Source organism: Mastigoproctus giganteus, chromosome 14 (genome assembly GCF_048544385.1).
Source record: "Mastigoproctus giganteus isolate SK-2022 chromosome 14, ASM4854438v1, whole genome shotgun sequence".
Lineage (NCBI taxonomy): Eukaryota > Metazoa > Arthropoda > Arachnida > Uropygi > Thelyphonidae > Mastigoproctus > Mastigoproctus giganteus.
In genome coordinates, this window is record NC_143588.1 from 44,645,750 (window position 1) to 44,672,637 (window position 26,888).

The 26,888-nt window shown below is 35.8% G+C and overlaps 1 protein-coding gene across 2 annotated transcripts in view; it reads right to left on the bottom strand.

Annotated features, from left to right (window-relative positions):
- LOC150075097 (uncharacterized) overlaps nucleotides 1-26,888 on the bottom strand; it is a 118,209-nt gene that overhangs the window by 39,139 nt on the left and 52,182 nt on the right. For both annotated transcript variants that reach the window (XM_090388298.1, XM_090388297.1), the window contains exon 2: nucleotides 16,106-16,948. In XM_090388298.1, coding sequence (XP_090244424.1) covers nucleotides 16,106-16,802 — 697 coding nt within the window. In that variant the 5' untranslated portion in view covers nucleotides 16,803-16,948. The remainder of the gene's footprint in view (nucleotides 1-16,105; nucleotides 16,949-26,888) is intronic.

Sequence of the window (26,888 nt, forward strand, 5' to 3'; positions counted from 1 at the left end):
ACGAATTTCTCAATATTTATTTATTAATTCAGAAACAACAGTAATCCAAGAACCAATCCTTGGGGAACCCTACTTCTGATGTTACACCAATCTGACTAATATCCATTAATCGCAATCCTCTGACTTCTGCCCTGCGATCCACCCTTGAAATCTTTCCAGTAATCCCAACGTGTTCCAGCTTATACAGTAACCCCTCGTGAGGAACTGAGCCTTGCTAAAATATAGCAATAGTAAGAGCCATACAGTGCAAGGAAGCCAGAGACTCTGCCCTCGTGGGTAGCACAGTTGGAAAAGACCTGAGTTCGATGGTGTTTCTTTGGTCGATGACATAACGAATTTTTATGGGCCTTTTTTCACACGTGGCTCAATTGGTCGGTCTCAGGCGAGGGTAGCATGGTTTTTGCTTCTGAAAGTAAGATTTTTCGTCCTTCCTCACATAGATAACTATTTAGTTGACCTTTGAATTTATTCAAATTGTCAACTACACGTAAAGGTAACCTGTTCCAGCGATAAACGACTCGCTGGCTAAAAGAAAACTTGCCACAATCTAGTCTAAATCTCTTTCCGGTTAATTTGAATTAAGCCACGAGTTCTAGAATTCTCTATAACAGTGAAAATTCCGCCTTCGTTCATTTTACTAACCCCTCTCAGCACATTATAAACGTCGATCAGGTCAACTCTGAGAAGCCTCGTTGCCAAGCTCTGTAGCTCACATATTCGGAGTCTTTCGTCACATGGTCGCCCATTTGTCGATCTCGCCATGGAGTGCCCGTCTTTGGACCCTTTCAAGAAGCTCAATGTCTTTTTCAGATGAGGTCTCTATACTTGAGCCATTCCAAATGTGGTATTACAATTGCCCTAAGCAGTGCTATAGAGATACGGAGGACTATGATCTCCATATCCCTATAGGATAAATCACAGAGAGAACACCACGGGCTTTCCTAGTTGCCTGTTTACACTGCTAAGAAAATTTCATATCTGCCCATATTATAACTTCCAGATCCCTTCTTCCACTATTGTTTTTAATTCAATCCCACCAAATGTATAATTTATTTTGGGGTTGCTGTTTCCCAAGTGTAACACCTTGCATTTTATTGAATTAACACATAGCTGCCACTTTACTAACCATTCTTGCTGATTCTTCAAGTGATCCTGAAGGAGCGCTGCTTGGTACTAAATCACAATTCTCTGCTTTCTGTCCTGCAGTCACCCAGCAATCCATATTAGAATTTTTTCAGTAATCCTAACATGCTCCAGCTTATACAATAACCTCTCATGAGGGACTAAGTCAAAGGCTTCCTAAAATCCAAATAAACTATGTCGAAATTGTTCCCTACATCCGGCTCATTAGTAATTGTATCAAAATAGCTTACTAAGTTAGTTAAACATGATTTTCCCTTAACAAAACCATGTGGTGTGCTATTTAGAATACCATTTTTTTCCCTACAACTGAAGTCATACTAACCGACCTATAGTTACCAATTTCTCTCTTAGAACTGCCTTTATGTATTGGTAATACGTTGGCACTTCTCCAATCCAAAGGAATTTCTCTCGAGTCCAACGATTCCTTCACAATTAACTTCAATGGTACAGTACACTCCTGGCGGTCTCCCTCAAAATTACTGGGTACATGCCACCTACTCCAGGAGCCTTACTTCTCTTTATGCTCGAAAATTTTCTAATAAACAGTCATCTGTAATTTAGAAATCACTAATTTCATATGACTCAGCCTCACTCGCACGGCCTCTACTCAGCATGAAGAGTTTCTTCAGTAAAGACAGATGAAAAGTACCTGTTCCATTCATCTGCATCATCAGCTGGGTTATCTAAGACTTTCCTACACCCAGTGCGTAAGGGTCCAATCTGAGTCGCTTTTTCCTTCTTTGTATTCACATACTTTTCCTTGCCCCATTCTTTGCGCTCATGGCAAGAGCTTTCTCATAGGCGGGATACTCGGAGTTCATGCTCCTAAAACCCTACTACAACAACAACAACTACAGACTTTTGCTGCACTGGTGGGAGAAAAAAAAAAGAGTAGATAAGAAAATACAAATTACTTTCTTCCCTCCGCACATAGATAACTATCTAGTTGACCCTGATAGTTATCTATCTGTGGTACTATTACAAATCGACTTTTAGCTTCTGTAGGCTTCAGTACTATTCGTCGTTCTGCAATTATCCCACGCTATTTTTTTCTGCTCTGTTTGGCCAGCTCTGCATTCATCCGTTTCGGAATCTTCCTCCTGCAATATTTTCTTAATGTTATGTATGCGTTCATGGCTTCTGTGATTTTTTGCTTTAAGGGTATTCCATAATTCAAGCGTATTCACCCTCAGTCTGTAATCCTCCCAATAGATGTCATATAGCGCCTTAAAGTTTCCTCTTATGAAATTAAAACTCGTGCATTTACCTTTAACTACTCCAACACCTTTCTTCGTCTTCCAACTGGTGACTGCGTGATCACTATCTGCCAATGGCTTTTGTATTTTAAGTCCTGTAATGTCATCTAATTCGTGAGTAATGATGAGGTCAAGGATATTCTCACCCCTAGTATTATCTCGGACATGCTGGTACAAATAACAATCATCTAGTCTATTTAGAAAAATATTTCTCCATGGTGAGTTTCCCTCCCACTTATTCCAATCAATCTGGGACAGATTGAAGTCACCCGTAATAAGATATTCACGCTTTCTTGCCCATCCCACTCTCATTATATCTTTGCTTTCAACTAACTCATACCACACAGATTATATGCCGGTAGATGTAACTTCAGACTTAGCAAAAGCTCTTTTCGCGCTCAGGCTGCTTTTGATAAGAAGCATGACAACACCACCCCTCCTATCTTCTCTGTCTTTCCTTAATACATTACACATACCATAGTGAAACTCGTCATCCCCAAATTCAGCCATTTTATTCACAAAGCTCCTGACATTACTGTCGACACAGTTAAGACTAAGTATTCTTCTATAGTTTACTACCCTGACACGCCTCTTGAAGTTATTTAGGCTTGTTTTCCTATCTTTCACATGCCACTCATTTGAAACGTTGCTACACTTATAAAATGTTGCCACATCGGCTGTTGTGGTAACAAACAAGAATTCTTGAGGTGAGTGCAAGCATTACTTCGACTCATATCATCAGATAAACGAAGATCTAGATTAGTCTTCCCCCCCACTAACTAGCAGTTCCCCCCCTAAACCCTTAAAGTATCCTCAATGATATTGGCAAAAATCCTTGCACCACCTTTGTTAAAATGAATACCATCTCTACAAAACAGATTCCTTCTACCTACAAATGCGGGCTACGCTGATAAAAATTACCCCTACAGTCTTGAAGATTCCCTCAAGTCTCGAGTTAATCTACAAGGCTTTCAGCATATAATCCCTCCTATCATGTCTGGGTAGTATATCAGACACATACACATTCAGAACAAACTCGCTGCATTCTTTCAGCATGGTCCTATATTTATCCAACAAATGGTGAGTTCAAGTTCGTTTAATATCGTTAGCTCCCATACACGAAAGCCTTCCTTACCCCCCTTAAAATATGTTGATAACATCAATTGTCGCTCCTGGCTAACACTTTGGGTGTGTTAACTAGGAATTCCCCGATTCGGTCCCAGAGCAGTCTATGCTTTACTATTCTTTCTGGGGCCCGAATCGCGGATGCATCACTGGCAAGTCTTGAGTTCCTGAGTTTCTGACGCGCTCCCAGTTACACGTTTCTAGGGCAAACACTGTTTCTTCGGTGACTCAAATTCTTTTCGTAGCACTCCAAGTTCTAATTTGAGATCGGTACACTCCCTAGAGCGGGTGCAAAGAAAAGAATTGTCAGTTGATCTAGGCTTGTCCACTAGACCAACCTTAGAATACATGCCACAGACTATCAAAATTATGAACTCAGGACTCACACCGGAATTGCCCACAGGCATTTCTGTCTGGGTCACGATATCCTTGGAGTTTGTATTGTAAACGGATCGTTTAGCAACCATTAAGGTAAAATCTGAATCTTTAGAAAGATTACAAAATTTAAAATTACAATATATTACAGAATTTAAATTACCAAAATATTACAGAAATGAAACTGTTGACTAAACCTTAACCACTAGAGAAGTTAAATTTAAACGACCGAAGGAAAGTTGTGTAGCTTTTCGAATACTTAACTAAATACAAAATAAACTAACCTACGTGACTATATCGATTCAGACCATATATTAACTACCTTTTATAATTTATATATATATATATATATATATATATATATATATATATATATAAAAAAACTCATAATTATTCCAAAAACTAATCTGCTATGAAGTTCCGAAATGCACATCCACAGTTCAATCAAGCGCACTGGTTAACGTCCAACCAACAAAATCCGAATAAACTATGCAGAAATTGTTCCCTCATTCCATGAGTAATTCTGCCAAAATAGCGTACCAAGTTAGTTAAACATGATTTTCCGTTAACAAAAGGATGCTGTGTGTCGTCCAGAATGCCATTTCTATGGACATGTCCCTGGATTGCACTCTTAATCATTTCCTCTAAGATTTTCCCTACCTCTGAAGTCAGACTGACCGGTCTTTAGTTACCGACTTCACTCTTAGAATTAGAATTACTAATTTCCCTTTAATTTAATTTTCAAGGTAGTTATACTGTAATCGTATTGATAATTAAGCAGTATTTCAATACATAATTTATATGTTTATTAAATTCAGCACAAAATTTAATGGGAAATTCAGTTATTTACGAAAATATACAAAATTCTGCATCGGTCACATAATCCCACAAAACAAAACCTATTTAAATAAACAATGTAAGGATATAAGAGTATGTTTAAATTGAATTTCTAAAAGTAACTGAATGAAGAAGAAATCTTTAATAATGTGGTAGGCTGTGTTAGGGTTGAAGCTTTCCTCCTGGAAACTGGAAAATCGCCCTTCAGGTGAAAATGAACTAGTCGAGAATACTGTACATGATTTTATAGACACTATATACTGACGTGACATTGCTGTCCCTGCACTTATTTTAAATAACCAAACTTATTCCTAAGGGTTAGGTTATTTAAAATAAGGATGCTTTCAATATTACAATAATTGCTTTTTGGTTTTATAATAAACTGCCAATCCAAAATAGATAAACCACTAAAAATGAATTTGTTGGATGGTTTAAGAGAAACGTCATTGGTGTGATTCAGAAACACGATTTTATGAGGGAATGAAAGGGTACGTTAGTGCGCTTGCGCAATCAGGAATACGTATTACGGATATTGGTTAAATTGCTAATGTAGTTAAAAGGGAGGAAATAATTTGAAACGTAACGTTGTTAACCCATCGAGCATTAAATGAGATTCCAGTGTACAGCACGATGATATTCTACTGATATTCATGGCTGGCTCCTTACTGGATCAGTGACACGGGATCATAAAGCACGAGACTGTGAACTAGCGAGTAGAATTTTAACAGATTTGCTGCTCTACCACACTTAGAAGACGGTCAGAGCACTCTAGCCGCGTGATGAATGTTTGATCAGAGCTCTGCAGACACGTCACGTGATCATATCCGACTTTGCGAGGAAGTTTCGTGCAAGACCCCATTACTTGTAACTGTACGTAAAGTATCGATTCGTCCGGAGGAGCGAAATGGATTTCATGTCCGCTTTAACTAGAAAGAAATTTCACATTGTGCAGTCCCCAAGCACGAACTCACCACTGATCAGCTTTTCTTTACGTCTTCGTTCATTACAAGCTAACTCCTTTGAAAACTGCTTATTCCTACTCTTTCATTACAAATATTATTTTACTCCTTTGAAAACTATTATCCTAATCCTTTGAAAACCGCTTATTCCTACCTCTTTCATTTCATTTCTTACTCCTTTGAAAACTGCTACTCTTTCATTACAAATATTATCTTACTCCTTTGAAAACCTCTTATTCCTACTCTTTCACTATCTTTCACTACAATTATTATCTTACTCCTTCTCTTTAATTACAATTATTATCTTACTCCTTCTCTTTAATTACAATTATTATTTTACTCTTTAAAACCTATTCAATGCTACTCTTTGATTACAAATATTATCTTTAATCTATTAATCACGAGGTGTATAAAAAACTTTGCAAAATTAAAAACAAAAAAAACAGAAATAATAACTAATGAATAACATTATTTTATATATTTTTATATTCACTAAAGACGTTTTAAATTAAAAATAAATGAAAAATAGCGATTTTTTTTTTTTTTTTTTTTTTTTTTTTTTAAAGACGGAGTTGACAGAAATAAGCCAATATTAATGATCTCACAATCTTTGGAAAATGACACGCACAAGCTGGACTTGAAGGGTAGGTTGAGTGGGGGTGAAGAGGAAGTAAATTGCGCACGCGCACAAAATTAAGTGTATGTGTGTAGGTGAATCTGGCAAGTGTCCCGGTTGAAACGTACTTTTCCATGAATTTTCTTAAATAAGACTGCGCTTTTGGAAATCGGTAGGTCCACGTGATGTCTAACGCACGTGCGTCCAAGCAATGAGCGAAAGCTTTCTATTGGCCGGAATAATGTCTCGTTCTTGAAGAGAAGTGCGTGCCGTATTTGGAAGGTATTTTGGGAAACCAGTTATCAACGGAGAAATCACGCTGCAAGAAGAAGCAGTCAGTGTTATCTCTGATCATATCGATAAAGATAGAAATATGGGTTGTAGACAGGTCAAGAGAAAGGCCACAGATGACCGCTAGACTGTGGGAGTGTATCATCTAGTGATTTCGATTGTATTTGTTAGAGATGAACAATTAAAAATGAAAGAAAGGGAGGGGAGGGGAAGAGTTCACAGTGAGCTTCGCAGGTAGTTATTTATCAATCTTCTTTCCTTCAACCATCTATTAATGAAACTCTGTATTCGTATTTTTAAGAAGTGCGGATATTTCTGTATAAACCTCCTTAACACTCATTCAAAGTTTATGGTGCGTGTTAAGGCGGTTAATTAAACAATTTTTTATTCTTTTTTCTTTTTTTCCAGACTTCTTCCGGTAAAATCTTTTCAATACTTGTTCTGATCTGTGTCCCGAGACTTTTAATTTTTTTTTTTTTAGATGTACCTTCACAAATTAAACACCTTGGTATCATACTGGACAACAGGGTCAGTTTCCAGCCACACACATGAACAGTTTAGCGAACAAAACCAAAGCCTTCACCACAGTTGTCATCAGGATCTTCCATTCGGACTGGAGGATCACCAAAATAATCCTACCTCTCTACTACAAAGCTGTGTTCTTGCCATTGCCTCCTATGGGTCTGGTTCCATATGGTCACTAACAGCAAAATCCGGGCCAAACTCCTTTCCATGCACATAACCATGCCGCTTGCGACACACCGAGTACCAAGAACAACTTTAATTAATGCACTGCAGGTTATATCAGGAACCCTCCCTCTGGACCTTTGCGGCGCCTCCATAGCCAGGTGGGCAGGAGCAGCAGTGCGTAGCACACGCTTCTTGATTAGACCGGGGTTCGAGCCCGTGACCACCAAATACGGAGGATGTGGAAAGGTCAGGGAAGGACCACTGCATATCCCCGAAGCAATATGGCCTTAGTTGCTAATGCTCCTAAAATCCAAATAACAACAACAACCCTCTGGACCTCTGTATGGCTTATAGAGGCTTCATCTACAACTACAAAAAGGTCTACCTCACTCCTTGGAACAGACTGCAATCCTGCTACAAATATCAAACTAGAAAATAAACTCCTCTCCCGTTGGCAGGTTAGATGGGATGAAAGTCCCGCTAGAGAGGTCACCCGACTTTTCATTCCGGATGTCACCTTTATCATGAACAAGCCGCATTGTAAATGGTTCTAAATAAACCGCCCATGAGCACATCCTACATCCTAACAGGGCCCGGTGCCCTGAAGGAGAAATTGTTCCAATTTGGACTGGTGACAAACCCTCACTGCTCCTGTGGGGAAGAGGAATCTTGGAACCACATTCTATTGTCCTGCTCCCACTATGAAGAACAACTACATCACTTAAAAATAAGGTACAGAACATCTCAGAAGATAATCGTAAAGCCTTGATTGAAAATGCGACTAACTTTCAAGCCCTCCAAATCTTCACCAACGACGTCTTCAACAGAAGAATGCAGATCCTTCACCACATCTGATAATTCAACAAACCCCTGCTGAGCCCTGTCTCACCTACGAGCCACCCTGGACTTGAATTCTATTGATCTTTGAAGTTATTCAGAGATGCCAACTACTAGGGTTTTTTTTTTTTTTTTTTTTTTTTGCTGGTACTCAGGACTGGGAATCCTGAGTACGAGATTGCAGGCATCCACTGGTATTGCTCTACCTGCAGTGGATACGGGATTTTAGCGCACTACTGAGGCAGAAGCTGCCTGATATCCATCCACCTGCTACTTGGTGAAAAAGAGGCCTGATACAACACACTACACTCACAAACTCAAAACAAACTAACACTTGCATATTCATCATTAATTCACATTTCAGGCCCGCGTTTACAGAGCTTCTGTATTCAACACAGAGGAACCGCTACAAAGAAGCCACACACACATACATACATGTCCTGATACCAGGGGCGTTCCCAGAGTATGTGGCGCCCGGGTGCCAATCGCACTTTAGTGCCCCCTTTAAAATTTTCTTCATATATGTGTATGTAAGTTTCAGGTTTTCAAGTGCCCCTTGAACGTTGGCACCTGGGTGCAGTGCGTCCCTATCATCCTCGGGGAGACCCGTCCCTGCCAGAGACAATATGGAAATATGATTATTTAAAATATTGTTATTGTATGATCTAGGTAACACAATATAAAACTAAGATAACTTCACTATTTCATTAATTATAAGATTGTTTTTGTTTAAATAAATTTAAATTTAAAAAATCTTAGTTTTATTAATAAAATTAAGATTTTTAAAATTTACTAATCTTTTCTTTGCATATTGATTATTAAATGCAAGTTTTATTAAAACGCATTTCTTATTTTTTTTTACGACAAAATTCATAAGATGTAGTGCATAGGATAACATGGATGTTTTCATCATAAGGACATTAACTAGTTTATTGGGTATTAGGGCCCAAATGATGTGTTGAGTGCAATACATATATAAATACTATAAATAGAATTTTAACTTTGATTTCTGTAATACTATTCACAAAATAAATGGAAGCTGAAAACATAAAATGCACGCAGTTTTAAATTTCTTTATTGACCTGCTCAGAACTAACAACAGAAAGTGCTGTCAACACTGTTAAAGTCACCTTCAACAGGGTCGGGCGCATCATTATTGCCTCATGTGTTATTATCCGTTCCGTCTCGACTTCCAGAAGTGATGAAATATTGTCTAGGATTTTTCACTTCTGGTGGAACTATTCGAAATATGCCTCGCAACATCCACCCGTCTCTCGCTCGAAGAACAACATGGGAAATGTATTTTTAAATTTTATTCCTTAAAATGTACAACGGCGGAATGTATTTCTGGGACTAAAAGAAAAAAAAAAAAACTTGTTTACATTCTGGCATGCTCAGACTATGCCCCAGCATACCATTCAGGTCAGACATTCGTTTCATCTGTAGTAGAAATCAAAAACAGTTAAACTACTTCCCCTTTCTCCCTCTCAACTCAAAAGTAGAGCTAGTTATCCTTAGATAATTTTCTTTTCCTTTAAGCGCGATTCTTTTGTGAAATAAATGGCTTACACCTTGACTCGGCTTATTAAGCATTCTGAAAGTGTAAGCAGCCACTTGGGTTCCATCAGTGAGTTAATGAGTCTTGTTCAACTCGGTCCTGCTATCAACATCCGCTATCGCAAAATCGTATTTGTTGGAGTGAAATGGAAAAATACAGGTTTCTAAAATCTCGTCCTTTAGCCGCACGTGCCACTTCGCTGCCCTCAGTTTAAGCCTCCGTAGGTGGGTTGGGGGAAATCCAGCTAAATGTCAAACTAATGACTATATATTGTGTTTATATTAAAAGGACTCCAACCTGTTTAACTGTATTTAGTTTGTTGACCTGAAATAGATATGCTTACTATAATGATAAACCTAGTTGTTCGCAAAAACTGGTTGCCAGTCACCGCAAGGTTTCCAGTGGTTCTTCCAAGGTTTTATTGAATAAAAGTAACTTAATTATCAATTCTAAACATGGGGGTTGGAAATTTTCTAATTATAGTTTTGCACAGAAACATAATTAGAAAATGAACGTCATAGGAAAGACAACCATTAAAAACCTTAAAACCTTTAATCATTTAAACCTCAAAAACCTTAAATCATTTAAACCTTAAAACCTTAAATCATTTAAACCTTAAAACCTTTAATCATTTAAACCTTAAATCATTAAAACCTTTAAAAACCCTTAATGCTCAGTAAATGAAAAAAACTTAAATCACTATTTGACTATTTAAAAACCTTTGATCGTTTTAAACTAAGGAAGATATCAACCTATTTTCTTTATTTTACAATTAAATTAAAGATAAAAGGTGTTTTAAGTAGTTCAGTTTTTAACATTAATTTTAATAAATTTTATTATTGTTTTGATAATATTTTTTATATTTACAGAAATTGTCCTTAAATTAAATAGTTATTTTTAAAACTGTGATTCAAACAAGTGAATTTCAAACACTAATTTAGATTATTAATATATTTATAAATCTGTTTTAAATAAAGTTAAATTCAATGGCGAAGAGTGCATGAAAAGAACTATTTGATAGATCAGGGGAAAATTAAAACAAGGTGCAGCTCTCAAATATGTACTCAGGACAGAAAAATTGCTGATTTTAAGTGTAGATTAATTTACCAACCTCACTAGAGGAAACAGAACAAAGCATCCTCATTCAATACCCGTAAACCATATATGTCAGTACAAAATAACATCTCCACCCCTCTTGCAAGAAAGGCGTCACAGGTTTTGGGTGAGTCAAAAAGAGAACACCCCTCCAAACCTCGGTTAACTTTTCAATTAAATCAGCTGTGATTTGGGAACAGCCAACCAACGCTTGGAGGTATGGACATAAATTGTCCAGAAATGTTTAATATAAGAAAAATCAGGGTAGAAAAATAATATAAGAAAAATCAGCGATATGAAAAGTGTATTCTTCTAATAACATTAAAATTGGGAAAACAGCAGGAGGGGAGATTATTTTGAACAAAAACTATCGCAAGAAGTGGTCTCATATCATGATTCGTGGCATTCAATTTGTATTCTTTTGGCGTAGCCGAGTGGTTAAATCAATATTCGGTTTTCTTTTTTACCCAATAATAGTGTGAGCCACAGTGACCAGTCCAATGGATCTTCATATTGCTTATTTTCGCTTCCAAATTTTTCTTGCTTTATCACATGCTTATATCAAAACGATGTACTGATATCCAAATTTTCAACAAATTCCACTAATCCTTTTAAGAATGGAGCAAATTTTTCTGACACTAAGTTTGATATTGAGAGTTGAATAAAAATTCTTGCCTTCCTTTTTAAGCTAAGAAAAGCTTCAGTTCATGATTTCCTCCCCCTCCCCCAGTGGGACAGCCAATATGATAGAATAGTACTTAAACAGGAAGTCTGACACCTGAAATATATGAAAGTTAACTGCTTTGTTCGTTTCATTTTTATTCAGAGCATTCTTCTTCAGGTATCATCGTATTCAGGGGCATGCCCCCTGAATACGATGATACCTGAATACAATAGTGCCTGTCCATGCGTTATAGCTGTATTTCCAAGAAAAGTCCAGAGAACTGAATATTGCCATGCTTTATTTGATCTCTGAGCGTCCTGGAAAATTTGCGAAACATCAGTAAGTATTATGGATTATATTAAGTCTTTTTCTCCCTGCACACACAGAGAACAAATAAAAAATCCTGCATTAAACATCAAATGGAACGATGGATCTAAATTATCGAAGTAGTAATGATTTTGATGATTCAGGTGATGCTACATTATCCACCACCACCATGCCATTATCACATTGGCTTATCATGGTAATAAACAAGTAATTATTGATCTTATTAAGCAACTAATTATCATGGTTATTTGCTCATTTTTATTCATAGGTAATTATCTTTGCCAATAGCACACTGCCTCCGAAGCATCATAAAATAAAAAAGCCCTTATTCATCCAAATAACTTTGGGGGATACGCCCATTTTAGACGCTTGGGTAACGTGAAGTGACAGTCCCCTATCGGCGTGCTTTTAAAAATCATTTAAAAAGGTTGAGCATCAAGAATCCATTGATATGTAAATTATCTGAGCTTGACAGCATTATAACAATTGACTGAGGTAACGTACATCATTCAAGAACCCCTTTTAGCCTTACATTTTTAATAATGATTGATGGGCCCCCATCCCACCCCGGAGTACCTCTATGAAAGGATCTGGCCGTCGTATATCCAAAGGCACAATACCTTGGTTGGAATTTTAGGACTAACTGGGAGATTATAAACGAATCTTCGTTGTTTATTTACTCTTAATATTGGAAATAAAAGTAAAAAGCTTCTTTAATTTACCACGTTGGACTGTTGGTGTTTAAAAAAGGTTTAAAATTCATAAAATAAAAATCTGTAACTGTGACTTATCGATCTTTGAATCACAACTGAAAGATACATTGAATGAAATACTATTTTAAATTTTAGCTCAAAGACATTCGCAAGAAAAGAATTAATTGCGTCATAATTAAGTTAAATAAATATAGTAGCCTGAAAATGTACTGGATATTTAATTTCTACTTTTTCCGCTCATTTCTGTGGAAATTTTTTTTTCCAAAAGTCGCTCTCAATGCGACGATCCTCAAGGTTCAGCCTTGGGCCCTTTTGTTGTTTTCGATCAGGAATTCATGTCGTACGCGTGTTGATGAGATCAAAGCGATTAAAGTAATACGAAAAGCTGAGAGCTGTTACTTCTTATGAAGCTTAATGTACGTTCCTTTTGGAAACAGCAAAATTTGTCAAAATATCATGTGGTCATTTACTATAACGAAATCAGTGATCTTGTTTTTAATAGAATCAATGAGATCAAATATTTCGGAATTATATTAAATAGCAAGGTCTGAATGGATTATTTAATTTATATATTGAAAATATTGGGATTTTAGACAACTAAAGTTGAAATCTAACCTTTTATAACTTATAAATCCTATATTTTTTTATAATTTTATACTACAGAAGACAAAGAAGGTTTCGTTCCGACCCTCGCTGCTAACACAGTGGCTACAAGCACAGTTCTACGCCGTGTGGAAGAGACACTGGTACGTTTAGATTAGAAGAAGCCCCTTAAGGTTCGGTGGAATTTTGCGGTCCAACTACTACAAAATTTTACGTAATTTTATGCGTATTATTTTAAATTTTTTATGCCCCAAACACTGATAGTCCCTAGCCACGCGCCTATGCGTAAACACCCATTGTAAAAATATTGGGATTCGCTTCGGGATGGAAGAATCCAACATGGTCCAGTTAGTCGATCACGGGCAAGTGTTGCATGATTTTATCTACCTTAAACTCTGGTTTTTCGTGTTGTAAACAAAAAAACCAGACCGTATTCAGTTTACAGCTCTGACATTTCCGCCTGTGGTCGACTTGCTGTTTGCTGAACGAAAAACCCGAGTGTCCGGGAGGAAAAAAAACACGCTACCTTCACCTGAGGCAGACTATCTCAGCCAAGTTGTGCAAAAGGCCCATAAAAATTCCTCGCATCATTAATGGATTTAGTACTCAGGTCTTTTCCACCCGGGAGGAGAACGATTCTTTGATCTATGCTACCCAAGAGTGGGGTTTTATCGGAGTCCCATATCTTTTGATATAACTGTTTAATGGTGAGAATATGCTGTGTTGGGACTCGAGTACTTCGCACCTACAAAGCCTTGTTTTTACCGTTGGAAGGGCTTTTTGGAGGCTTTTTCACATCATGACGGAGTTAGTCAGTTTTGGGCGGGAGTCGTCTGTTTTGTATTCATGGAAACTCGTTTTTATTTATTTATTTATTTATTTGTTTGCTTTCCATTCGCAAACTAAACAGAGTACACGCAATTTACAGACACGGTATAATGAACGCTTCATGGCCTTCGTTGCCTGAATTCTAATTCTAAATAACCAAATATATATCACTAAATCGCGTGTTAATTGCACATGCGTATTAAATAAAGCCTATCGAATTCTACTACGCGCACTTTGCATTTTTTTTTTTTGGTTTTTAATAATTTAAATCTCGTAATTGATATAATCCGAAGCCAGCGCGCGCATAGTTTCATCAATCAATCATGGAATCTCGTGTTCGGCACGATAATCTGGCGCCGATTCGTTTATTGAAAATTTCTATCCGCAATCCACCCCTTTTGCGACATCTGCAATACGGTAGGCATGCCGTTATGCAAATTATGCAATCGTACACTGTTTAGCGATGGTTATAAGTAGCCTTTTAAACTGCATCCGAAACACCTGGTGTTAGGCAATACAGATCATAACCATCTACCTAGCTCCCCGTCTGAAGCACTAGCAGACACACTTTATGATCTGATGGCCGAAGTGCCCTCTAGGTAATCTCAGCAGGAGCGCGCCTTCTCTCCGAAGAGCCAATGCAACAGTGCTCATTATCAGCCATATAGGCCGAAACAAAAGTTACAAAATTATCCTTTACGTCTAGGACGCAGTAGGATGACGTGTAAATTTGGCCAGGAAACGGCCCCAACATTTCAAAGAGAAAAATTGTGATTTTTCGTTCTTCTATTTTTTAAATAATGCTTATAACCATTCTCAAGCAAAACAAAGCTAGAAATGCACTTCATAAGTACTTTTTAACACTTTGGAACAATAATCATATTAACATCACTGCTATGCCTAGACTTATTATTTATTTATGATTATGAGTGGTGTTTTTATAAAATAGCATTACTTTCCATTGCAGATTAAGAAAAATTAATATTTTCATCTGAAGAGTGGTAATAGGGCAGATTTGTGGTTTTTATTACAAAAACTCAAACATCTTGCCACATTTTAAAGAGAAAACATTTGTTTTCAGTTGATAAGCTAAAAATTAAGCTGATTTTTCGTTCTCTATTGTTACATGTAAGAGTGATGTTTATATGATTATTATATTGAGCACTTAGTTTAGAGCAGGGATGGGCAACCTTTATAAGGTGGGCCAAATAAAATGTCCATGAGGTGCACGCGGGACAATTTTTTTTTAAGATTTCTACGATTTTTAGGATCATTAAAATGGTGTATATTGAAAAAGTATTGTCATAAACAGTTTTATATTATTTATTGTAATGTTTATACATACACTACATATAATTGATTTTATTAATAAGAAAAACGAAATACTAATTCAAGATAAAATTACAAAAATACAATTATAGTAACAAAATATAATTCCAGTAATAAAAATGGAAATATTTTATTTTTATAATATTTAATGAGAGATTTGACATTTTTATCAGTGAATCGATATTTGTCCTGGCAATTCGAAAAGCCATTAATTCAAAAATATTTTTTTTAAAAGGGCCAAATTTAACCGTTAGCAGCGAGGAGGTTGCCCACCCTCTGATTAGTTTGTATACGCATCACTTACAAGAACACAATTAACGTGCCTAGACATTATTAATATCAATCTTAAATAAAACTATGAGTGGCGTTTTTATAAAATAACATTATTTCTAGTTCAAATTAAGAAAAATTAACTTCTACGTCTGAGGAATCATAATAGGGCAAAGAATCATGTTTTTTTTTATAAAAACTCAGATGTCTTGCCACATTTTATAGAGAAAAAATTTGTTTTCCGTTGACTAAGCTGATTCTTTCGTTCTCCATTGCTACATTATCATATTAAGCGTAACAAATCTGATGCATTTTCACGACTTACAGATGAGAAACTATAATACGATAAAATAGATGAAGAAATATCACATCTGAATAAAGAAGATAATATTTTTGATAATTTAAAATAATGATAGTTTTTATACATGGACTGTCATTATAAGTTAAACTGGAGATACTTGCTGATCACAAAAAAAGAAATACGCTTGATAAGGTTTACATTACTTAAAAAGCATTCTAAAAATAGTAATGGAAAAAATTACTGCATGAAAATGATTCTTAATGAGAGTGAATAGCAAGCTGTACTTACCAAACTGACTTCTCATCCACGGATAGAGGGGACTTGGCAAGGTCCCGGATGATGGAGGAGGTTGCACCGGATGCTGCATTGGATTGGGTTGACTCGGTGTTGGAGGGTGGTTTGGGGTGTACAACTGATGAGGAGGTGACTGCACGGGACTTTGGCACGGAGGCATACTGTTGGGAGGACACTCGGAATTGACTGGCCGATGGACTCCGTTGGGATCGTGGGTCATCTGTTGCTGTTGATGAGGTGGCTGAGGTTGCATCTTGCAGCTCGGGTACTGTACAGGTGACATGTTGGGATGCTGCTGTCCCGGGTCGTTCGGCGATCCTCGGCAGTTTTGTCCGTCCTGTGGAACATAAGCGTTGGGGTGGTTTAGAGGGGCGTGCTGCGGAGGCTGGTGCGCCGGCTGGGGCAAGGGTCCCTGCGGCTGTTGGTTACAATGGTTTCCGTAGTACGCTCCGGGTGGGCTTGGTGTGCTGGGGGAGGAAGTGATTGGCCGAATTTCGAGCCGATCATAAGGGGGAAATCTGGGGTACGTAGCTCCTTGAGCTGGGGAGGAGGCATATTGAGGTTGTATGTACTGACGCTGAGACTGGTCACATAGTTCACCGTTCGCCTGATTGTGAACGGGCTGCCCGTTGTAGTGTTCCCCACCGCCCCGCAGTTCCGGGAGGTATGTGTTGGCATAATATGAGCTCATGCTATGATGATTTGTGGTTATTGTAAATAAGGACTCACTCCTCGGGAGAAGTTTCTGTACGTTGTTTTCACTGCGCAGACGCAGCTCAGCTGAACTTGGCCGTCTCGGGACAGGACAACCAATAGGAGACCTGTTAGCATCCACGCCTGGAAATAGAATGAGAAGAATTAGTGGTTCGGAGAAAAGTTTTTGCTTCTTTGATATCTAGACCTACCGCAAAGTAGTTTAAGTTAATGGAGTGTCAAAGTAGGTAGTAGTTTGTAACCGTGGGTACGAGACTTAGCACGTGTATTACGATAGCTTGGTGACAGTTCTCAGGTTGTCGTGAGCTGGGTGTTGAGCTGTTTGTTTTTTCTGCACGTTTTTCCGTTTAATTGGCGAAACGGAATATGCTGATTTACGGATATCAGGACGAAAGTTAATGTGTGAGCGAGAGAATGAGATGCAACGTTGTTGTGAAAGCGCTGAAGAGTGATTAACGTAGTCTACTCTCCAAAGGAGAAACATCATTCAACAGAGCACTGTTAAATGAAAGCATTTACCAGATCAAAAAGGAAGATAAATCACTTAAAAATGGCTCTAATTTAACTCTAAATACTTAGAACGTTAAAAAAAAAATTAAGTGCTTAGTTTAGGCACGAATTTCAGTACAATAGCGAGTACTATTCTCCATTTTTTTAAACGTTCTCTGCGCATGAGCTGTTTATTTTAGTTACTCCTTCAGATCTCAATATCTATAACAGAATCAAAAAAGTGTACACTGCTGTCGCAATTTACGCGATTTTATTTTTGGCGATTTTGAAATAATCCACCTTTAAAATATAAGTAATAATAATAAATATTTTTTATTTATTTATTTGTTATATTATTATCATTATACGCGTAAAAAATTAAATAACGCGCTATATGTTCATGCAGAGTAAAAAAAATTACAGTCAACTGTTTTACATTTTATATTTTTTAATTATTTATGTTCATAGGTTTGTTTCTTAATTTATAGATAACCTATACTTTTATACTATTCTACACAGTTGAATTTTTTGTTTATGAAAATTATTTTTTTTCAAACGATATATCCAAATTTTCATCTAATTTTATCTTATTCATTTAATTATTAAAAAAAATCCATTATTTTTTTATTTATATGCATAAAATAAGGCAAAAAATTGTTACATTTGTGATATTTATGCTTTCACGGAATGCATCAAACACTTCGATTTTTAAGAGTAGACCGAAGAATAGAATTAAATAAAAATTTAAACACAATAAGCCTAAAATAATGATTTTAATCTACATACAAAACTGAAAAGCCACAGTATGCTAATATATAAAGAATGTTATACCCAGTTTCAATCAGAAGCTTTTTCTTATATAATAAAACAGTCTTATATTTATTTAAGTTAACAGCGAGATACATTTAGCATTAAGCTTAATATTCCGGTATCTAGATTTTCACCCCTTATACACCGCCTTCTAGCCGGTCGGCTGTGTATAAGGGGTGAAAGCAAACACTTGCTATTTTTTAATAAACGGATTTTAATAATAGATATCCTTCTCAAAAATCGCTCATAATTACGATTAAATAAAACAAGAAATTATAATGTAATTATAGCAGAAGTGATAAACAAAAACAGTTGCGTTATCAGAGGATGGTTTTAAGTATTTCTGTTATTTGCAGAAACGGCACTAGCGTTTGTGGCGCCTGAGACAAAACCTTATCACTGCGCCTAATTCATATCATATCTTAACACGCATATTATATGCAGTTGCACATCTAGCATTGCCTAGTTTAGGGGCTGCCTGTGGCAAGTGCCTCACTTGCGCACCCCTACCGCCGGGCCTGGTTATTTCTACGTATTTGGGTCATAAAAGCTTAACTTTTTCTAGAATTAACAAAACGATTTCTTACCGGTCAATAAGATACAAGATCTGTTTTGGAACATGACTTGGACTAGATCATTTTACTGAGTTACCTGAGTTAATCAAGAGAGCCATTTTGTACCAGGCAAGTAATCGATGATCTTATTTTTCTAGTACACCATGCGTCACGATTATCTCCCGCTAAAACTACAACCTATTTTTTTTTTGCTGGTTGTATTTTTGCTTTAGTGATTTACAATTTACCGTGCAACGTATCACTTTTTTTCTGATCACCACTTTTAAGTTCTGTGTTCATTATATGGCATGGATACTATTCGGAAGAGGAGTTTATTGGTCGTAAAAAATAAATCAATAATAATAAAATAAATGTGTCCCTAATCGTTTGTCGATCGTTACTTGGTAAACTATTTTTGAGGGAATATTGACTGGTAAGTTGTAATTCTATATCCAAAACATACTGTACAAACAACACGTCAAATGGGATTGCTATAAATAGAGGATGAATCACGCATAGTAGTGTCTCTTGAATAAATAAACCATACTTCACTGAAATTTTGCAAGATATTACTTTCAATTATTATCGTCTTTATTATTTGTTTTTAATTGAATATTTTATAGCGGTATTTTAAAAACAGTCAGGCTTACTGCTATTTTAAAACGCTTTAGGCTTCATCACTATCATTCATAACCGTCCTAATTTATGAACATGTAAAACTACAATTCAAATAACCAATTTAGTTTGAATTAATTAAATGAAACCATAAGAAACTGATTAAAATTAAGATTATTATGAACAGTCCTTTCCTTTAAAATGAGTTGGATTAATATCATTCATATGACCTTAGTATATTTAATATATAAAAGAGATAAAGAACCTGTGGTATTTAATGCGCAAAATATCAAGAAGAACAAATGGTAAAATTCTATTCTAAAATTTCCGATTATTGTGGATATAAAAAAATAAAAACATTATCAGCAGAAATGAGAACAGAATTTTAAAAAATAATAATAAATAAAATTTAATTTTATGAAATTCTCACTCACCTGCTCAATCCAAGACAGCGTCATTTTAATTTTTTTTTTTTTACTGTTTATTTAACTATCAATAGTATCGTTTTAGAGAAAGCAATGATCAAGCACATAAAAGCCTGAAAACCTTGCTGATGACTGGTCTATAGACTTTTAAAAACGTTCTGCACAGGCAGTTTTAGATATAAAATTACCTCGAGGTATACGATAAGGGAGAAATTAAATAAGTTGAAAGCAAAATTAAACTTTAAGTAAATAAAACGTAAATTCAAAGATATAATGAGTTAGTTAACTTCAGTCTCAAAATCCTTTGGTTTTGAATTCTTCGGGTAGGCTATTTTATCAGGTGTATACACTGATAAAAAGCCTCATGAATATGCCTGAATCTCAAGGCATATTCATGATTCACTTGATTTTTAAATTCTTTGGAAATCTGTCTTCTCAAAAATGCTACTAACTGCATATCCAAATAATGAACTGCCTAAAACATAGTTTTGGCCTGAAGAATAGTGAAGTCAAACTATATAACAAAACAATTATTTTAGCTTAAATAATGATGGTAAACCACGAAACAAGATTAATTACTTTGGCTTCAAGAATGACGTCAAGTAGAACTCTGAAATATATTTTTAATAACATTGTAAAGATATCAGAATCGAAATAAAGTCTGAAATGAAGAAGTAACTTTCGAATAAGAGAGCTGAAACTATTCGTAACCTTTCTCACAGCATTCTGCTAAAATGCTATTGCTTGTTCTCCAAGTGGAACAGCGGTTCAGGGTCAGACACTGCACCTTCTAGTGGTTCGGACTTTTAATCACTTGGCGGGAACGTTGAAGTAGAGAGACAGAACAAAAATCATTAATCATACTTAGAAACAGCCAATTACAAGGAGACTTTCCAGCGCGCACCATTGAGGTTCCACTCTTGGTACTGCAAACCAAAAAAACAAAGATCCCAGTGAGCAATTCTGATTCAAAAGCGACTAATTTACATAAATGCACTTAAAAAGCAGTGCTCTCTTTCTTGAGGCTTTTAAAAGAGCGATGTATTTGATTAAAATATCCTTTGCATTCTTTACTGTTAGTTTCCTTAGACACTGAAAAACAAGCATTTTTTAGTGACCTTGAGATGACATCAGAGAAATTCAGGATACCTTCAAAGTATTTGATTTAAATATTAGTTATTGGACTATATTATTCAATTCATATCCAGAAAGTGAACTTACTAATAAGCAGTTGAACGCGAGAAAAATAGCAGCCCCTAGAGGAGATAACTGCTGCAAAAGGGCAGCAGTTATACTTAATACAGAATCAATTAGAGACAAGGAGACATTTCCATGAGTGTTATTGGTTCCAGTAAATCGACAGTGGCACCACTAATCTGCTATGCTAAACTCCTGAGACAGGTGAATGAATACACGCATGCGTGAAAGATAGTCAGTCTCTCTCTCTCTCTGTGACAGTATACACTGTATAGTGGTTTCCACTTCCCACTCGTTTGGAGAGGTTTGGGTTCGATTCCCGTTTCAGAACACACACACACACACACCAGATGCAAATCGGTCCTTTAACATACACTTGTACAGACAATACACAATGGCGCAATATGGTCTAAGCCTCTGACTTAAAATTTAAAAACTGAGTGCGCACATCAGATCTTTATACAGCCCTCATAATTACAGTAATGAGTGAGAAGTTTGTATACCATTGATTAGCAACCTATTTGATACTAACTCTGAATAATTCATTGGGTAAGAAGGGAAAAAAAACGAATCAAAAATGGGGCAAAGTAGTAGATCCTATTAAGTTATTTGCATGTATTTACTATTGTTTTCAAATCGACGTTTTAATTTCTGTGCGTTATAAATAGACTCACTTTTGTTGTTTAAGATTTCTAGTTCGTTTGTCTTCATTCCCTCTCTCAATCTTTACTGATTTTTCATGCGGTGTATTGACTAAAGAATACACAGTATTTAAAGACACTATTCTACAGCATCTTTGCTTCAGCTGTCTTGAGGTTTATTTGTAAACATCCAAGATGTCTGAAAAACCAAAGTTTCGGTTGCTCAGTGCAAACAGCTGCAGTAACTGCTACTATAATACAAATATCCCAGTGGATCCCCGAGTAGTGTATGCAACAACCTGGAAATGGTTTACTTATGAGTAAAAAACTAAGATTTAAAACTGTAAAAATCTTAAAAACAGATAAAGTCTTCATATGCTCATATCGGTTTGTATAAGACCCAGCAGCTTAATACAAGGGTCGGCAAACTACACATTGCGAGGGGTACATGCTACAAGGTGGGCCAAACAGTTTCATAAATACAGAAAATAAAACATGTTTTAAAAATGTCATATAAGTGTACTGAAATAAAACAAAGTTCCGATTAAATGTAAAAATTTTTTCTCTAAAGGAGCAGTCAGTTTTTCGAGGAGGGGACCCCGATTTTCCGCTGTCAGATAAAGGCGTTGTATTTATTACAACGCCTTTATCTGAAGCATAGACTCGAAGGTACACTTCTGTTGTGCACATATAGATGACAAAATGGCTGCTGCCCTAACGATCTAACACAAATTTTTCGTCTAGAATTCCAATTAATCCTAATTCAATCTGTGAAGTCCTCAATCTTTGCCAGCAAAGGCAAAGGCACTCCAAATCCTAAATTAATAATTTGGCTGGATCTCCTCCGATCGTAACAAACATGTTTGATGTCAGCAAGTCTTCAGCTCCTGATGACATTTTCCCCGTTAATGCTTCAAAGTCATCGGTAAGGTCTTCTTACCGAGTTGCCATCCAACTTCTACTCATTCAGCTCACTACGAGTGCAGATAGACAAATCTTTACCTTCAAATAGCTGAAGATTGGTCTCGTTTTACCAGACTTTCTTGTTTGAATAGCCTTGCCATGTATAAACCATTAGCTCGAATTTTCACTACCAACTCTTTAAATGCTGCTGATCTATATAGATCGTGAAGGAACCTTTAACTTTAACGTTCTAAAATTATATTTTGTTTTATTTTTCATAAAACAGGAACTGTCTAGATCACAAGGTTAGAATTTTAGTCCATGGTACAAGGTTCCAGCAGCCTTTCGTGTGTGAAATTTCCACAAAAACAAATAAATAAAATCAAATAAAAAAAGGACAAAATGTAGTCTCAAATTAATAAATAATTTTCCTTGATATAATGGGTGTATCCGATTTTATTATCCCTGCTTAATATTTGAATAGTTATTATATAATCTGGAAATGAGCATAACAATACTTTCATAAATACTGAAGCGCTAAAATAAAGATGTAGGAGACTCTGATGGAATAATACTCTTCATTTTTTATCACCTTTTACTCTAATAAGCAATAATAACAAATTACCATTTTGACAAAGAGATTGTCGGATTTTCTTTCTTAATCTGAAAATGCCCAAAGTAATTACAGAGTTCAAATAATAGCGTTCTTCCATGAGCTCTGCTAAGTGCCTTCTGATTTTATCGACACAGCAGATTTCGGACCAGAGGAGAGGGATTTAACTTGGGACTCCATCATTCCGATGCTTTTAATGCTAGGAGATTAAGGAAACATTGCTTAGATTAAATACTTGCGATTGGGCGTTCCTTCTCCCCCTTTTTAGATAGTTTAAGTTGGAGGATATCAGGAGATTAAAAGGATAAATCAGAAAGACTCACTCCCAAGATGTAGAGAGGCGTTGTTAGTCTTGGGATCTTATTTTAGGATTTTTCCTTCCATAAATTAAGTTCACTGATCTATGAAAAGTTAGGGCTAAATGTCGCATCGTATTCTTTCCAATAATCTAATAATATTCGAAGTTTATTTACATCAAATTTTAAATAAATATAAAGCAATAGCTCTTACTATTATAAGGATTCACTATTCTGTTGTGTGAAGATACTTAAAGACGAATTGTACATAATTTAAACTCCATAGTTTGCTTTGTTTTCACTGTAAGGTAAATCTGTATACATTGTTATTGAACTACAACTGGAGAGACAAAAATACAGATTTATAATTGTGATTCGTAGTAAAGTCACGACAGAATAACGAATTTCTAAAGAGGGATGTCATCAGAAAAACAGCTGCATACGGGGATTAAATTGTAAACATCTGTCAAACGGATAACCGAAGACAAAAGGGCCGTGACGATTTTACCAATTCTTGTTTCATATTAGTAGCTATATAATGAACTCTTTGTGACAGGGAAATTCGTATTTTGGATAAATCTATCTTCGAAAATATTGAAATGAAGACCAGTGTTTGTCCGTTTGAATCTTTTACAAAGGCATGAAGAAATATTGTTTAAATCGAGGAGGATAAGTAACGAGAACTAGAATTAAAATAGATTTTGGACTTCAATATAAAGTTTAAATCTCTTTTGTCAAATGAAAGTGCTTTAGAATTTTATCACGTTATTAATTTAGATGTTCAAAATGCAAAACTTTACTGGATTATATCACTTGATGAGGTTATGACAATATTTTACACGGACACCTAAGCACAGCCAACCGCTCATAAAAATAAGGAAATACTGCATGCCAACTCTTACCAAGAACACTTAAAACAATCCCGTTTACCTACCTATAATGCAGGTGTCAAGGTTACGATTTTCCACAGACACAATGGCTCTCAAGGTAACATGATCCATTCTCCTACGAGACCAATTAAAAATAGCTGAAGACCCATAACAAGCGAGTGACGAAGGATATTCCGTTCTGTTTACGGTAAACAAGTTTCAAGACGGACTACTCAGCAATGCCAAGAGGGTTACTACAATCTCATAAACGCTGTCCTGTTAAGGGTAATTAAGCCACCCTACCCATTGTAAAAGTCCGGTCCTTTTGACTTTCTAACGCAACTCATTCTTTGGATTATGCAGTTCCGCCATTGAATCGTTGTAAAAGGCGAAATAGCCCTCTTCCGTACTCCCTACAATTCCCCCACCGTAGGAGAGCAGTTCGGACGCACGTGGCCAACTATGAAACGCTCCGTAAAAGCTATTGTAAACATTCTTGAATAGACGATGTGAATGGAATTGTAGAAGTGATAGAAGAAAGAGTAAAGAAATGAGAGAGAAAAAAAAAAACAAAGGCACCGTTCTTCTGAGTATGATGTTCAAAATGGCGGTGATAATCTGTTTCGGTGAGTTTTGTACCAAAGTGATGGAGTACTCTAAGGATACATTTGGGATCACGCAAAGAGTTTAAGGTTCATCGCCATGAGATTGTGATCGTCCAAGCTCCATTGATAATGGACAACTGCCATCATAATGTATACAAGTAACTGACTATGGTGAGTTATTATTACCGACGTGTAGTTAAATATTTAAATATATATATATTTATTTATGATAACCTTTAAAATGCCTGGTTTAGCGTTACTATGTACATTTGTGGCTCACCGAAACCATCTGTGATTATATTTAGATCATAATTCTAAATATACTCGGCTATAAATCCTAGATCAGGCGCGAAGTACTTGATACTTGCCTTTAAACTTGCAGACTACGTGAGGGATATTTATATTTGTAATTTCTTAGAAAGCCATGAGGGGGATTAAGGGGTTAGCTTCGACTTCGCCCCCCTTTTATGGTGATATTTCTAAAGTCAGGGCTTCGCTAACTAAAATATTTATGTTTATTGCTCATATCTCCAGCTAGGATTCCTTTTAGATAAGGTGTACACGGGGCCAATTCCCTCAAACATTTTTCTTGAGGAGGTAGACGATTAGGGGAAACGAGGTGCATTTCTTGAAGTGGTGAGTCACCAATACCTTGAGTTAAATTTAAATTTTTTTAGGCGTTCATGTAACTTAGGTTTCTCTAATGGACATGTACTTCGGCTAAGATCCCAATTTGATATTTAAAACGTTACTGATTAACTATTAACTTAACCTGCCCAGTTAGGTTATTTATTTAGTCCACGAACTTAATAAAGTGAATGAGAAAACATAAATATTTAAGGTGGCTCAATCATGTGCGTTGCTTATTTTCAATATGAAATATTTCTGCTTTTCAATTTTTTATATTATGTTTATTAGCAGCATTTTTTTTTTCATAATGTTGTTGCCTATGGAGACGAAAGTAACGTTAAATGTGAGAAGTTTCTTCACCCCAATTCCCACGGATAGAAAATAATTGACATTCTCAAAATCATTCAGATTTCAAAATCATTCAGAAATTCTAAATCGATTTTTTAACGAAAAATTTTGGCCAATGCGAGTTAAGCCTAAACGCACATTAGCCTATTTACCAATATAAATAAACGAATAATTTTCTAGGCTTCTGAATACTGATAAGCTATTAGTAATCATCAATAATAACAGCATGCACATTGAAAAGTAATAGCTAAGAAGCAATAAGAAAATAAACATTTTATATTCGGCGTATGAAATCATTCTGAGTGGGTATATAGATAGATTGCGATGTGAATGTAAAGTATTTTTTCTCATCACTCATTTTAAACATAATAAACGTTTATATTGAAAAAAAGTAGGAGAATTCTTTCATCCTCCCTCTCTAATTTTGTGGCTAAAAGTATTTAACCTTCTTATTAAATGCAATGGTATTAATGCCCACAGAAGAACGAACATTACCTTCTCAACGAGTCGCATTTGCATTGCACTACTTTTCTTAATTTAAGGTCATAACAGCATCTTTCGGATTATTCTTTTCGTTCCTAAGAAAGAGAAACAGATATACATATATCTGTTCCCACCTCTCATTTATATATATAATCTCTTTCAATATTAATGATAGATCATAAGGGAAAAATTTTATGTATCCACTTTTTAATGATAGTTCACAAGAAAAAGAAAAGACCATCCATCATTCCATGTTAATAATACAAAGAAATACAGATATAAAATGCATGCGTAAATAATTATAGTAAAGTATAAAGCAGTTGGATGCAAACAAGAATGTTCTGCTTCTCCCCATACATGAAAAGATCCCAGTGTTCATTTTACCAACCATTCTTGATAAACATATCTATTTTAAACAGAAAATACAACTACCCTATAGTTATATTTAAATATCTAAAGTACACTCAATATAGTGAAGATACTTTTAGTTAACCAATATCTATATCGATTTGTACATTCTATCTAATCCTTATGATGCGTTTATTATCAAATATATTGCACGTGTTCTTTGTATAGCAATAATAT